A 14,216-nucleotide genomic window follows, 5' to 3' on the forward strand; every position below is an offset into this window, starting at 1 on the left:
CAGTGGCATAGCATCAGTGGAGCAAGGAGGAATCTGTCCCAGCAAATCCAAGGGGCGCCAAATTGATGCTACGAAATTTTTGATTAAATATTTTCCAATTTTGGCAAACAGATAGGGGCGCAAATTCTTTATTTGTACCCCGGCGTTGGAAACTCTAGCTGCTCCTGGTAAGTACATTTATGATGTACAAATTAAAACTAAATTTAGCGTAAACATAGTAAGGAAATATTTAAATTGTCCAATACAGATTTACAGTATTCATTCATGTTTTTTCTGAAGATCACCTCTTGCGGACGAGCAATTAAGTGAGAATCTTTGATGTAGCAAAGTTTTTTTTAGCTTTTATTCTTCTATGAGTTACTAGTTAGTTGATTGAGAATACTGTCCTATAATACTTGCAGGCAAGACTCAAAAGCAAATACTCATATCTTTAAATGAGTAATATATATTCAAACGAAAAACATATTTGATACAAATTAAAATTTATTATTCATGAATAAAACGATGAGTATTTCTTGTTACACTAATCCCCAAAATTATGCCTCAGCCGAAAAACATTGATACAGGAATGAAATTTCACCTTTAAAACTGAAAGACTTGACCGAAATTTCCTAAAAATTTGATCGAAGTTTCCAAAAAATATTAGATGACCAACATACTGTTTAGAGATTAACAGCACATTGGCCAGTAGATGGCTTTTATCGGCATATTGTACTATAATACTTTGCCAGCATATTATTTTGTCTACTGTTAGAGGGCTTATTGATGGCCTTTACTAGTGTAACTTCATATGATCTTATGAAACCTGAAATTAGAATCTGCCAATTGTGCGGGGAAATATTTCCCAATTCACAAATACAAAATTGTAAATACAGTGCTAGATCTCAAACTGCAACGTAGCATAACATTAAGTGGGGGTGAGGGCTAAGCAGGATAAAATACTGTTGCAAAACTGTTAGACATTAGAATAAAGAACAGTTATTGTTCATAAAAATACATAATGTTTTGAACATCCAATAGTAAAAAGTGTTTGTTTGACACTGCTTGCAGAGAGAGGGAAAAACGTACATGAATGACAGTAAGCACTTTTGAGGATATAAATACGGAGCACAGTCCGTCGTGGCGTGTCATTCTTTGCACATTATCCAGCAGTTGATCCTGCTCTTCTGTCAGTGCACGGATGATAGTGTTCTAGTTCGTTGAAGAATACTTTTGACCAGCAAGTCGCCTTCCCAGAGCACCCATAACATTGTCAATGGAGTTTAGACCTAGAGGATGTGCTGGCCATAAGAGGCTTTGAATATTCTCGTTTACTAGACCAATCCTTAACAGCGAGTGTTTGATGAATCATTCGTTGTCATCAATGAAAAGAAATTTGTCACCAAAAGTACTACAAAAAAGATAGCAGTAGACTTCATCAATGTATCGTTGGCCGGTCAGAGAGAGAATACTTTCTACAGCCTGAATCATCGCTGTGGAAAATGCTGAACTCAATTTCAACATTTGTTCTGTTTTGTCCTTCTGCGATTTTTCTAATGATAAGACTATGAGTAAAATCATCTCAGTCAACTCGAAAAGACATATCGAAACTTTCAAGTTCGTCATTTAAAACCTTCTCGTAAATCTTTCACTTAGTACAACTGCCCGCACACTGCTCTCTAACTTCAAAAGCACAATCTACGTGAGTTGAGTTAATATTTTCCATCTGTCAGAAGTTTTTGAAGAAACATTCTCAATTATGTTGTCATATCTCAAGTTGGAGCCTGCAAAAACCAACTCTTAAGTATTTACAATGGCATCTGTTTACTTTTTTGGAGGTATTCAAAGAGCATCTGCAGCTTTTCCACACAAATATGAGGCCAGATGTACAGCTTTTAAGATGGCATCCCATAAGTTTGCCAATGAAATTATTTCAGATTATATTTCATGATGATTACCTTTTATGACAAAGCTTAATAACGGAATGAGATGACTGAGATGGGACGTTATTCTCAGAAAGCTGAGCCGAGACATTAATCATACAGTGAGCCAAAACATTATTCTCAAATGAAGCCAATTCCAGAAATTTCTTTAATTCTTATATCTTATTTTATTTCATTGATAGCATAACTCTTCATTTACGGAGGCACTAAAGTTACAATTTCATTTGTGAAGCTGGCATTTCTCTAAAATTTTAATCTATAGCCTGAACTTTTATTGGCACTTACAATTTCCTCTTCCATACTGGCAATGATTTCCTTAATCTCTGAAAAAGCACAAGCCGCCATTTCAGAATTCACTTAAGAGGAACTTTTCACTTTAGACACAGATGTCACAGTATTTTCCCTCATTTCTGCAGCATTTCACCCCCCCATTATATTTGAAGTTCATACCTATCTTTATTTCAGAAGAGTTGGATTAAACATTACGCAAAATGAGCATATGCTAAAGACACCAAGGAAAATTCCTGATCACAAAAAATTTCCTATTGCCAATTTTACTAAATAAAGAATGCAACATGCAGCTAAACTAAGACTGAGAGATATGGAGAATGAAGAAAAAAATGGTGTAAATGTATGTGGGGTATCAAAATTTCTTATTCCCGTTTTTACTTCAGAATACATAGCACAGTTAAACCATGGAATGAAGAAACAAAAAATAGTGTAAGTGTGTTTAGTGGGGCATTCTAACGTTTTCCACGCTTTTTCATCTAAAGTCTTAATCCGACTCTGACTTCAGTGATATTGCATCCAATGAGTTCAGTTTGGCAATCAGATTTGTAAGCTTTTAGATGTGCCTGCAACATTCTAGCAAACAGAATTCAAAGCACTAATAAAATGTAGAACATACTTTTAGAATGAAAAAACATGCTTTCTAGAAAATTTCAGAATGTCATCAAGCTGATGAGAAATCTTTATAATGTTGTCAAGACCAGACAGACGTTCTCATCTTATTTTTCTAATTCACCTTGAGCTATAATTACACTAAACAGACTCAGAATTAAAATCTTTACAGGTACTATTCCGTCAGAGAGGCATCAGTTAAAAATGGTTAAGGTTTTCCCAAACTTGCAATATGTGAAACTACAAATTTGAAAACTCATTTCTAAATTAAGCCTCTAGTTATGACAAATGCTGTTTATATTATACATTTTTTGTATACAAAAATTATAAATTTCGAATAAGATTTAAAAATGTGCCTAAAATTATGCTATCTTCAACACGTTGCTTTTATAAAATATTCGATTATCATTTTCTTTTTTTTTACTAAAGAAATATCTTATTTAGAAATAGCTAAGACTAGATTAAAAATATGATGAACATTTATATCATCTCGGTAATTTTACTGTTTATATGGTTTCAAGAAATGTGTACTAAAACATTTGTATTATTTATAATCATACAGTAAATATAAATGCACATCTCATAATTGTAACATATAATTTATTTTATGTTTGCAGTTAAAATTTTAAGCTCTGCGATTTTTTAGTTTTAATAACAATTGCATGATTCTGGGTGATTGCTCAATGAGAAAAAAGATAATGCTGTCTGATCAACTCTTAAGTATTAAAACCTACTGTGACATAGTATATGTATAACATATGTGTGAGGCATTATATGAACAGAGTGTCTGTTTTTGGTCATTTGATGTGTGAAACTTTCATATTTAGATGACATCATCATACTGTCCCAAACTTTTGATAAACACTTAAATAATTTAATATATGCCATTTTCAAGAAGTAATGAGAATTAAAATGTTATGCTAACCTTGATGTATGCAATTTCACTTGCAACCACATAAAGTACTTAGGGCAGACAGTGACTCAAAGTTGATCCATACAAAACAACTGCTATTCAAGAAATACCTACTGCAAAAAAACATGAAGCAAGTGCAATCTTCCTTCCCATCTTTTCAAACTTGCTCATAATACAGACACGTTAACCCAAAATTTTCTGAGATTACAAGTATCTAGTTCTAGAAAGTCATCACTTCAAATAATATCTGGTTGTAATGAAAATTATCTATTAAAAACGTTCTTAGTAAAATTAGAGGGGGGGGACATGAAAGCAGTACCTTTAGCATGGGTAGTAATCACCACAAAATCTATTATTTTCTGCCAACGTTTTGGTAGTTTTTCAAAGCCTTTCACCAGAAACTTAGTGGTCACGAGTCCAAAAATAGATCAACCTCATTTCAGATGTCCTGTTCAGAATGGAAGATAGCACCAGCAAGATGTAGCTGTAGGTGTGAAAAAAGTTAGAAGTCTTAAAGAGCGATGCCGAGGCTATATGGTCGGTGTAGCAAAAGATCCCATTCAAGTACGTACAGAGTCCAGCCAGTGAATGCAGACGCACGTGGTCTTGCAATATCTTGATGGAACATTACCTTTTTGCACTGGATCTTAGTTCAACATTTTTCCTTGATAGCAGCATCAATATGGACTAGCATCTTGCTGTATACCTTACCGTCGAGGGTTTTACCTTTTAACAGATATTCTTTGTGAATAATACCACACCAATCCCACCAGAGATAAAGCATGATCTTTTTGTTAGTCAAATTGCGCTTTGCGATGCTGCTGATGGGCTCACCGGGTGCAGACCAATGCCCTTTTCTGCCTGTGTTGTTGAAGTACATCCACTTTTCATCACAAGTGATGATCCAGTACAGAATTTTGTCCTTGTACTGATATTCAAGCAGATTAGTGCATGCCCAAACACATCTGTTCTTATCTGCTTGAGTCAGCTCATGCGGCACCCAGCGACTGAACTAGTATGTCATGTTTATGCTATGCATAGCATTACTAATAGATATGGCGCTAACATCTAACTCCTTAGCAAGCTCTTGAATGGTTGTATATTGATCTTCTTCAGCAAGTTCTTGCAGTCGGGCTTCATCAACATCAGTAGGCCGGCTAGAATGCTCTGCTTCTTGAACTAATAGTCCTTGTTTTTGAACTTTTGATACCTAACCTTCACAGTGTTACATGATACAACATTAGTACCTAAAGCTATACACGATTTGGTGACATTCTGTAGCTGACTTTCTAAAGCAAGTCTCTTTCTTTCAAATGCCAAAAATCATTTGATAAAATATAATTAAACACGCTAAAATGAACTGTTTGCACAGATGATATTTGTGGTGGGAAATTTACGCTAAAACCTGATACTTTTATATTAGATAACCAACAGTATAAATAATTAATCAATGATTACATGATTTAAAGCTTTTCACAGGATTCTACATTCAAAAGAAAATAATATGCCTTGAGATCACTTTGTAGAAAGTATCAGTCAAAATGTAGGAAGATATGGAAATTAAAATTTTATTCCAATAATTAAATTCTTCGTAATATTTGGTAATGGTCCAAATATTTGAAACACAATTCCCCTACAGATATCAGAAAACTTGTAGTAATCATATGAATTATCCTTAAGACATAAAACCATACTGACCATTTAGAGTATGATTAAGCACATTAGAGTATGATTAAGTATAATGCATAGAATAACATTTAAAAATTAGGAAAAATTCTGTTTCAGTTTGATGTTGGTTTTATAAAGGTGAAGGGGGAATTGCGCATTTCAAAAGAGGAGCAAGAGTTGTCCTTTCTTCAAAAAGGAAAAATACTTTGCTTCTACAATGAGTACTTTTTTTTTTTCTCTTGGAGAACCACTGCCAATTTTGTTTCATTTTGAATTTCATATTGCAAAGCTTCTCTGCCATACACATAATGGCATCTTATTGAGTTCAATCTTCTCATAAAATGTTCTTTTCCAAAATGTTACAATTTACAACAAAATATTTATTTATTTTATAAAATACTATCAGTACAAAATATGGCAAATATAAAAAAATATTTAAAATAAACTAATGTTCATGGAAACATTTCAAGCCTATGATAAAAATATGGTTTAGAAACAATTAATTAAATTTCTATTAAAGTGTCATAATATTAATTTCATATAATGAAGGAAGAATAGTTGAAGAGATAAATAAAAAGTTTGAAATGATCTATTCTGTATAATTTATTTATAATTTTAGTCTGAATTTCATCATTTCCTTTTTCACTTCTCTTAGGGGGGAAATTACAGCCTATAAATATTTAAAATAAATTTAATTAAACAAAACTTTTTACAAATTCTATACTATACAGATATAATCATGGGCTGTACCAATCCAGAAATAACAATGAAAATGATAAAACAATTAAAAAGAATAAGATCCAGACTCTGAAGCCAGCATTTTTCTTCATTGCCTACAGCAAAAAGTAAAACATTAAATTAATACACATTATTGTAAATTTTGGAGACATATAAGACACAGGAAGAATCTGTATTTGCAGTACAAGTATGTTTACCATAAGTAAATACTTATTTATTCATAGTACATATTTCAAAACATATAGGGTTCATTCAAAATAGAAACTTTAAAAAATGAAAAATTGTGTAACATACAATAAAGTGAAATACATATTTTAACAGTTCTGACTTTCTTCTTTGTTAGAAGAAATGAGAACTATAAACTAGCATGCAAAAAATCCCTTTTCTTTCAATACTTCACCTTAGATCTGATTAGTGTGTTTTGATCAATTTTATATGAGTACAAACAGTATATCCAATATAAAGGAAAAATCTGCTATGGATCCTTACTATCTATCCCGTCATTTACCTCAAAATTAACTTTTAATGTAATGAATAACAGAAAAAAGTACTAACTAACATGTTCTTCTTTCTCGATGACAAAAAAAAAAAAAAAAAAAAAAAAAAAAAAAAAAAATGGTTAAAGAAATTTATATGTAATTCAATCTCTCTAACTTAATCTATTTCTTATACAGTAGAAGCAATATAATTGTTGCCCCCCCCCAAAAAAAAAGATCAGATTGAAAGGTTTTAATGCTAATTAACCAGTTATTATGATTTTGATCCATACTATAATTTCTCTCCATATTCCTCACCAGATTACACAGTACATAAGCTGAGGGTTTTGAATGTTAGAGAGAGTTTCTGGCACTTGCACCACACTGTTAGAATTTATCCGGATCTATCTAAAAGTGATTATTATGGCTTTTGCATTCTCTCCCAGACAATACTTTAAACTTACATGCTGGTAAAATTATTTGAGTCAGCTTATTTATTTGACTGGATAGTCTTTGACTACTTTATCAATGTTTAAATTTATTCGATTGTTATTGCTTAATTTAATGTAGGCCTAAATAGTGATATTTATAGCACAAATTATGCCTTTTAAAAGTTCAAATTAAATAAAAAGGTTATTTAAACTTTTTCAAGGTCTTAATATAATATTCCGGACATAGCGATAACTAGTTATCATTGTCTAGTGAGGTCTGCAGGGCTTAACTTCCACATCAATAGCAACTTTACAAAATAACAAGAAAAAAATTTAGTTAGGAGGAATTACTGCACATCTTTAAGGGATATCTACGATATTACTGCAGCTTTATGATGGGGAATAAGTATGCTGTGTTTGTTGCTTCATTGCCAAAATATTTAGGCCCCCCCCTTTTTTTTTTCATTTCTGAAGTTTAAGCTTCTTGACATATATTTATAACATCAGTACATGGTATGTGAAATTTAGTTGGTTATTTATTTCTTGAATGCCAAGAATATTAATCCAGCTGAAATTTATCTGCAAATTATCCAAGTTTAAGGAGAACATGTAATGAATGATTCAATGGTATGAATGGATACGACTTTTTAATGAAGGATACAGATATAAATGATGATGAACAAAGATTAAGGTTAATTCTATCCATCATTTTTTGTGACTGACAACATGGGGCATTTATGTAAACAAAAGCAACAAAGCAGGTAAGTCAGTGTAATGCACATTTAAAAGTTTGCACATTTAAAAGTTTTACACTAATTTTGTCATAAAATTGTGCAACAGGAACTACCAAAAATTGTATGAACGCTGGGTGCTAAAGGTGTTGAAACTGTTTAGAGAACATCCTAAACTGAAATAACGTTGCAATGAAATGGACTCGTTGACATATTTTCATGAGCAACATTATCACTGAGGATGAAACTATTATTGCTGGCCACCCTTGAATCCAAATAGTAATACTGCAGTGGAGGCATCGTAATCACAATAAACGATGACAGCGGGTCAGATGATCTTCACTTATAAAATAACATGCACCATGTTAGGGACAGAAAAAAAAAATTTGCTGACAGATTTATAGTTTCAAGGTTTCACAACTGATGCTGAACACTTAAAAACTACTATATATTACTGAATTATAATATTACTGAACACTTAAAAACTACATAACACTGAACAACAACATGGAATGTTTACCAAGGGCACTGACTTTTTTTCATGCTACACCTACTCAAACCTAGCCACCATAACATAACTTCTAGTCATCTTTGACTAGAAACAATTTAAATATTTAATTACAGTTCAGATCTTACATCTAGTAGCTTTCACCAGCTCAAACACATGAAAGCCAACAGCAATTGCAAGATGATAACCAGGTTGAAAAACTAATTAACACATGATTTACATCCTGGGCAAACCTTCTAAGGTGAAGAGATACAACTCCTGGTTGCCCTGTTATGATAAGAACCTTAACAATGGTGGAAATATAGTGTAGCATATTTACTTAAATAATTAACACCCCCTCAAATTCATAAATGTATTCATGTTTTCCTGGAAACATTAGAATTTATCTTCTGGATATTATACACAGTTTTATAGCAGTGAATTTAACATATTTAAAAAATCTTCCCAATTTTAACTATGGAAGTATGGAAAAAACTGCAACATACGATTTAGGACCATATTCAGCTTTAAGAATTAAATCTGTAAAAATATATAAATGACAAATCACCTCACGCAGTTCTTCATTTCCTTCTTTAATGTTTTCAGTGGTACCCATGACAGTATCAGATATTCTATTTATGTCTTGATCCTGTAGGAATAATGACAAAAGTTATTGTATTTGTCTGTCGTAGTTAGAAGTTTTTTATGTATTCTAACTGAAGGTTAAAATACATAAACATGACAATACATAAACAACACAAATACATACACTACAATACATAAACATGACAAATGCATATGCACTACAATAATAATAAATGTAGCCTTTTCTTAATAAAAATCTAGAAGGTTACGTTGCAGTTCATCAATTAACACATCTGTAATAAAATTAAATAAACTCACTGCTCTCTTTGTATTTTAATATTTCCAGTTATTTAATGCTGCTTACTTCCTATAATTTTATTTTCCTCTCTTTCAGATATAAAACTACAGGTATGAAAACAATTTTCTTTAAAATAATTTTTATGTACTTTGCAAATGATATTTAACATTAACAAATTAGAAATTATTATTTTTTAAGTATTTTTCAACATTTCTAAAAAACAAAAAACACACATACAAAAAAAGGGGGGAAGAAAAGGGTAATAGAAATAGTTTTGATGACATGTACGAAATAATTAACAGGAATGGATTATAATGGAAACAATCAATAAAATAACACATACTCCTACTGATGAAAACAGCAACAACATGAAAGAATCATGCAAATAAATTACAATTTACACAGAATATGCAGCAGGATATCATATGCAAATAACTAGAATTTTAGAGTGATAGTGCATTTGTGGGATGAGCAGCTAACTCTGAACTGTCATGTTAGCTATATAAATAGACAGCTGTAGCAGAAAAACATTATAAGCACTGCTTTACTATTGGCCAACATTAACTATTTCATGTGATTTCACTACACCTCATTGATGACAAAGGGGCTTACATGTGGAAGTTATACCACTTGAACAGAGGTGAATAATTGGTTTGAGAGTAAGAGGATTTTTCGTAAATAAGATGTGGATAAGCCATTAACCTTTCAGCGGACAATGAAATAACAGAAAACTTATCCACATGACAGTGACAGACTGCACAGCTTTATTTTGACAGTTGGTGCAACTTTAGATCACGGCCTCAGGTATGTCTTTGCGTCTTTGAGAGATTCAGAAGTTTGCCAGCATGTCTTGTGACATGTACTGCATACATGCACTTTTTTGTGCAGGATTTTCTTAATACAAATGCAGGTACAATGGTCTCACTAACTCAGTCACTTGCATACCGATTAGCAACAGATTATCTTTCCAAAGAATCTTGCTTTAATATGGAATATACCTACGGTCGAGTACATGTTAGATGCTGTAGGATTGAACGCTATCTTTTAGACTGCATTATCCAATATCTTACAGGCCAGTCACTAAATGTGATGGTCTGGAGTGCCACTGGATATGATGGGTGATCTCATCTATTAAGAATTTAAGGTACTGTCATTAGCAACCACTTCATCATGGAGGTTGTGCACCCTAAGCTAGTGGTCTTGAACTGGTGGCATGTGAACCACATGCAGCCTCCAAAGATACTACAATAATGTATTTTTTGCAAAGATTTCAAGATTTTAGTTATTTGAAGTCCGAGTTCTTCTTATTTTTATTTTCATTAAAAACAAATGTGAATAACGCTCCCCAAAAACTATAAACAAAGACTGTGAATTTAAAGTGTGATATAAATCTTATTCAGAGATTTCAAGATACAGATTTTATTAAATTTTATCCATACCTGTCAAAAAATAAATTTGGTTAGTTATGAACTTTTCTCACTAGGAATATTTGCTTTGTTTTGGAATGCATTTATTTGTGAAAAACAGTTTTTTGCAGATGAAAATTAATAAGAAAGAGCATAATTGACCAGTAAGCTTTTACGATCAGTGATGAAGATAACTTTTAGTAACTTCTCCAAGTCTATAAACATTATCAGAAATGAAATGTTACAAGTGTCAGGCTACAGTAAGAAATAAAGTTTAAAATTATTTACATACAAACACATATATTTTATTTATGCATCAAAGAAAAATTTAATACATAACAGAAAGAGACTCGGTTGTTATTAATTAGTCTCAAGTTTTCTTCTACTTGATGAATTTTTATTAAAACTTACAAAGTTTTTAGAATTTGTTTACTTTCAGTTTAAATTAAAGAAGTTTACTTACTAATTAATAAAGCATGTTAGAACTGTTTAAAAGAAGCATCAGTCTAAGAATTTAATATTTAGCTGCCAATATATTTGAATTATAACTGTTATCAGCAAAAATATCTTACAGGTACAAAATTTAAGATTTCAGAAGGAAAATAAATATAAATTTGAATTTTTTTATCCTTTAAATATTTTGTAAGTGAAGTTTAAAATTTAATAAAAATATTTTTTATTTTGTTTATAAAATATTTCATTTTGTCTGGGGGGAGGATTGATCATCAGCTGATTTCAGATCTTCCATTAAGCCCTCATACAGCCTGAGTTTGGTCTAAGCAAAACACAGTTAAAATTTCAAAAGACAAGACATGAATGTCTGTTTACTGAAATGACTTAAATGTAACATCAGCTTTCTAAATAATAACACAAAGAAATTTAATACTGAATGAACAGGGTTTTTATTAGCGATCAGAATCTGATAAAGATAAATAATAATACAGAACAAAAATTGCATTAAAGATTAAAGTAAAAAAACAATGAATTAAAAGAATGAACTGCCAATTCAAAAAAATTAGCACAATAGGGCTACAAATCCAAATGTAAAGTAATATTGTAGAGATATTAGGTTATTTTTAAAGCAAGAGTATATGAAAAAGGTGCAATCCCCTTGCTGGGACTCGTACCTCTCGAATACACGCTGAGTGTGCCACCTATACACCATAAAGGCATGAAGAAAATACCTCATATACTCCCCCTTTTAAAGGGTGATTGGGATTAGGGAAATCAATTGCCAGATCCTGGTGGTGAAGAATCATCATCCACCACCTTTTAGTTCGGGTGCCACTGTAGAGTCATTAAGTTATTTTGAAGCAAGAGATGTGAAAAATGCATAATGCCCTCGCTGGGATTCAAACCTGGACCTCTCGAATACGCACACCGAGTGTGTTACCTTTACATTACGAAGGCATGCAGAAAGGAGGGAGAAAATACCTCATAACACTTAACAATAGATATGAACAAATTTATTTTAAAATAAAAATATAAATTAACTGAGAATTAATTAAAAGAAGAAATGAATGGCTATGGAAAATTAGCAATATAGATTTTAAAATTTTTGTTAAAACAAAGATAGGGAATTCAAACGACTAGAATCAAATTACAGTCCATAATTTATGAAGCCAATGGCGACTGAATTTGTGATTCTATCAGAGGTCATGTGAATATCATAATTATGATTTCACAAATATCATGTCATCTCAGACATAATGTGCTACTTTTTGAGTCTGCTACTGCTACTTTAGCTGAAAAACTTCTGGTAACACAGCTTCAGCATGTTATTTTTTTTAATATTGGACATGGGATTTAAAAACTGCTTAACAAATTTCACAATCATTTCATCGTCTAAATGTAAAATACTGTTTCTAAGAACAAATGATAAACTTTTATATATTTTACTACCTTTTGAATATCAAAGAGAAGGTTCGTTGGTTTATTTTAAAATAGCAAAGCATGCGAGGGTTATTTGCCAAAGGGAAAAAATGCCTTCGTGGAGGCCTTTCTATGGGAAACTGGCTTTAATCCATGTCATACATGTGGAAAACCACAAAAATGCCCATGCAGCCAACCCACTTACCTGGGATCGAACCCTGGTCAAACTAACAGTGTGCAGTGACTTTACTACTCAACTGCTGGTTGGCCAATAAAGGGAAGGAGAAATATTCATTTAATTTACAAATATCATAAATCTGCAATTTAGCAACAGAAATTTTAAATAAAATGTTTTCTTTAGAGAAACACAGATATGAACAAATTTTTGGAGTGGAAAAACAGTTGCTACAAAAAGTAAAAGTTTGTGTTAAAAGAATATAAATGTAAATATGCTATAAAAATATGAAAAAGCAGACAGAATATTTGCATTCTTATTATTGAAATAAAACTATAACATAGAACCTCTTACCTGCAGTAAATATTCTCATTTGTTATGAAATTTGAATTAACTTGTAGAGTTTGAGAGTTTTGAAAATGATCTGTGCTGGAAACCTGTTTCCAGAGATCTAGTAAATTTAGAGTTTTTTAGGTTACCAGTTAACTGCTAAATGCTGGGCATTTTATGGAAATTTAATCTAGCTAATTATCTGCATAAGCTGTGGCTACAGATAAAATACCCTTTTCAAGAGAAATATTTTGAAGACAAATTACTAATGGTCACAGATATGGATGTAAAACAGCAATTTTCATATTTAAAATAAAATATTGCTATTTTCTAGTTTCACAAAAGATGTCAAAGTTCATATTAAAAATGATGTATAAATATAATAAATGGCAAAAGCTTTTGACTCTTAAAACTACATGCACCCTCTAGAACCAGAAGATACATTCCCTTTTTTATTTTTCAAAATACTTTGCCTCCAGTCATAAATGAATACATGGATGATATTATGATTAAATGAATAAAAAATTTCAAAAATAATGAAAATACTATGAAATTTATGGCTGTTCTTCTTGTGTTATAAAAATCTTTTTAAATAAAGCAATATCTTACATAGTTTGGCTTTGCTCAGTCCTGATTCACCATAGTCGAGTTTGAAAAATTTATAAATTATAATTTAGCAAAATAAAAATAGATACGAAAAAAACTACCACACAGCAATATTTTTTAAATACATAAATGATCAGATTTTCCATTTATAAAGCTCCTTTATGAAGTTTATTTTTATGCTGTTTTAAATTAATGTGATACAATGCATACTTCAACTCTTTCTGAGGTTCCTTGCAGTATATATATTGGGTTTTAACAAAAGTTTCCCGCCACTGCAAATATCGCCTGCGCAAACAGTTTACATTGGTTTGTTTAACCATATTTTGTCAAATGATTTTTGGCATTTGAAAGAAAGAAACTTGGTTTAGAACACTGTGTTATAAAATATGCAAAAAAAGAATATTGCAATCATTAAGTACAAGGTGTCTGAAATGAAAACATCACACTACCAAATTAGAATCATTATTTACTTCCTGTTCTGTTGCAAAAAGTCAACTACAGAATGTCACCAAATCATGTGTATAGCTTTAGGTACTAATGCTGTATCATAGGACATTGTGAAGGTTTGGTACTAAAAGTTCAAAAATAAGGACTCTCTTTTTTCACACCTGCAGCCACATCTTCCTGGTGCTATCTTCCATTCTGCAGTGGATGCCTGAAATGAGGTTGATCTGTTTT

The 14,216-nt window shown here is 31.5% G+C and overlaps 1 protein-coding gene across 3 annotated transcripts in view; it reads right to left on the reverse strand.

Moving 5' to 3' along the window:
- Positions 1 to 5,988: 5,988 nt before the first annotated feature.
- The window catches only part of Syx18 (syntaxin 18), a 56,420-nt gene continuing 48,192 nt past the window's right edge, over positions 5,989 to 14,216 (reverse strand). For 2 of the 3 annotated variants that reach the window (XM_085811486.1, XM_085811485.1), the window contains 2 exons: positions 8,835 to 8,915; positions 5,989 to 6,236 (listed from right to left, as the gene is read on the reverse strand). In XM_085811486.1, the coding sequence (XP_085667612.1) occupies positions 6,141 to 6,236; positions 8,835 to 8,915 (177 nt within the window). In that variant the 3' untranslated portion in view covers positions 5,989 to 6,140. The remainder of the gene's footprint in view (positions 6,237 to 8,834; positions 8,916 to 14,216) is intronic. The other variant, XR_015039666.1, reaches the window with a different exon arrangement.

The sequence above is a fragment of the Stegodyphus dumicola genome, chromosome 2, assembly GCF_044657685.1.
Source record: "Stegodyphus dumicola isolate Sdum_Otavi_A_Nest chromosome 2, ASM4465768v1".
NCBI lineage: Eukaryota > Metazoa > Arthropoda > Arachnida > Araneae > Eresidae > Stegodyphus > Stegodyphus dumicola.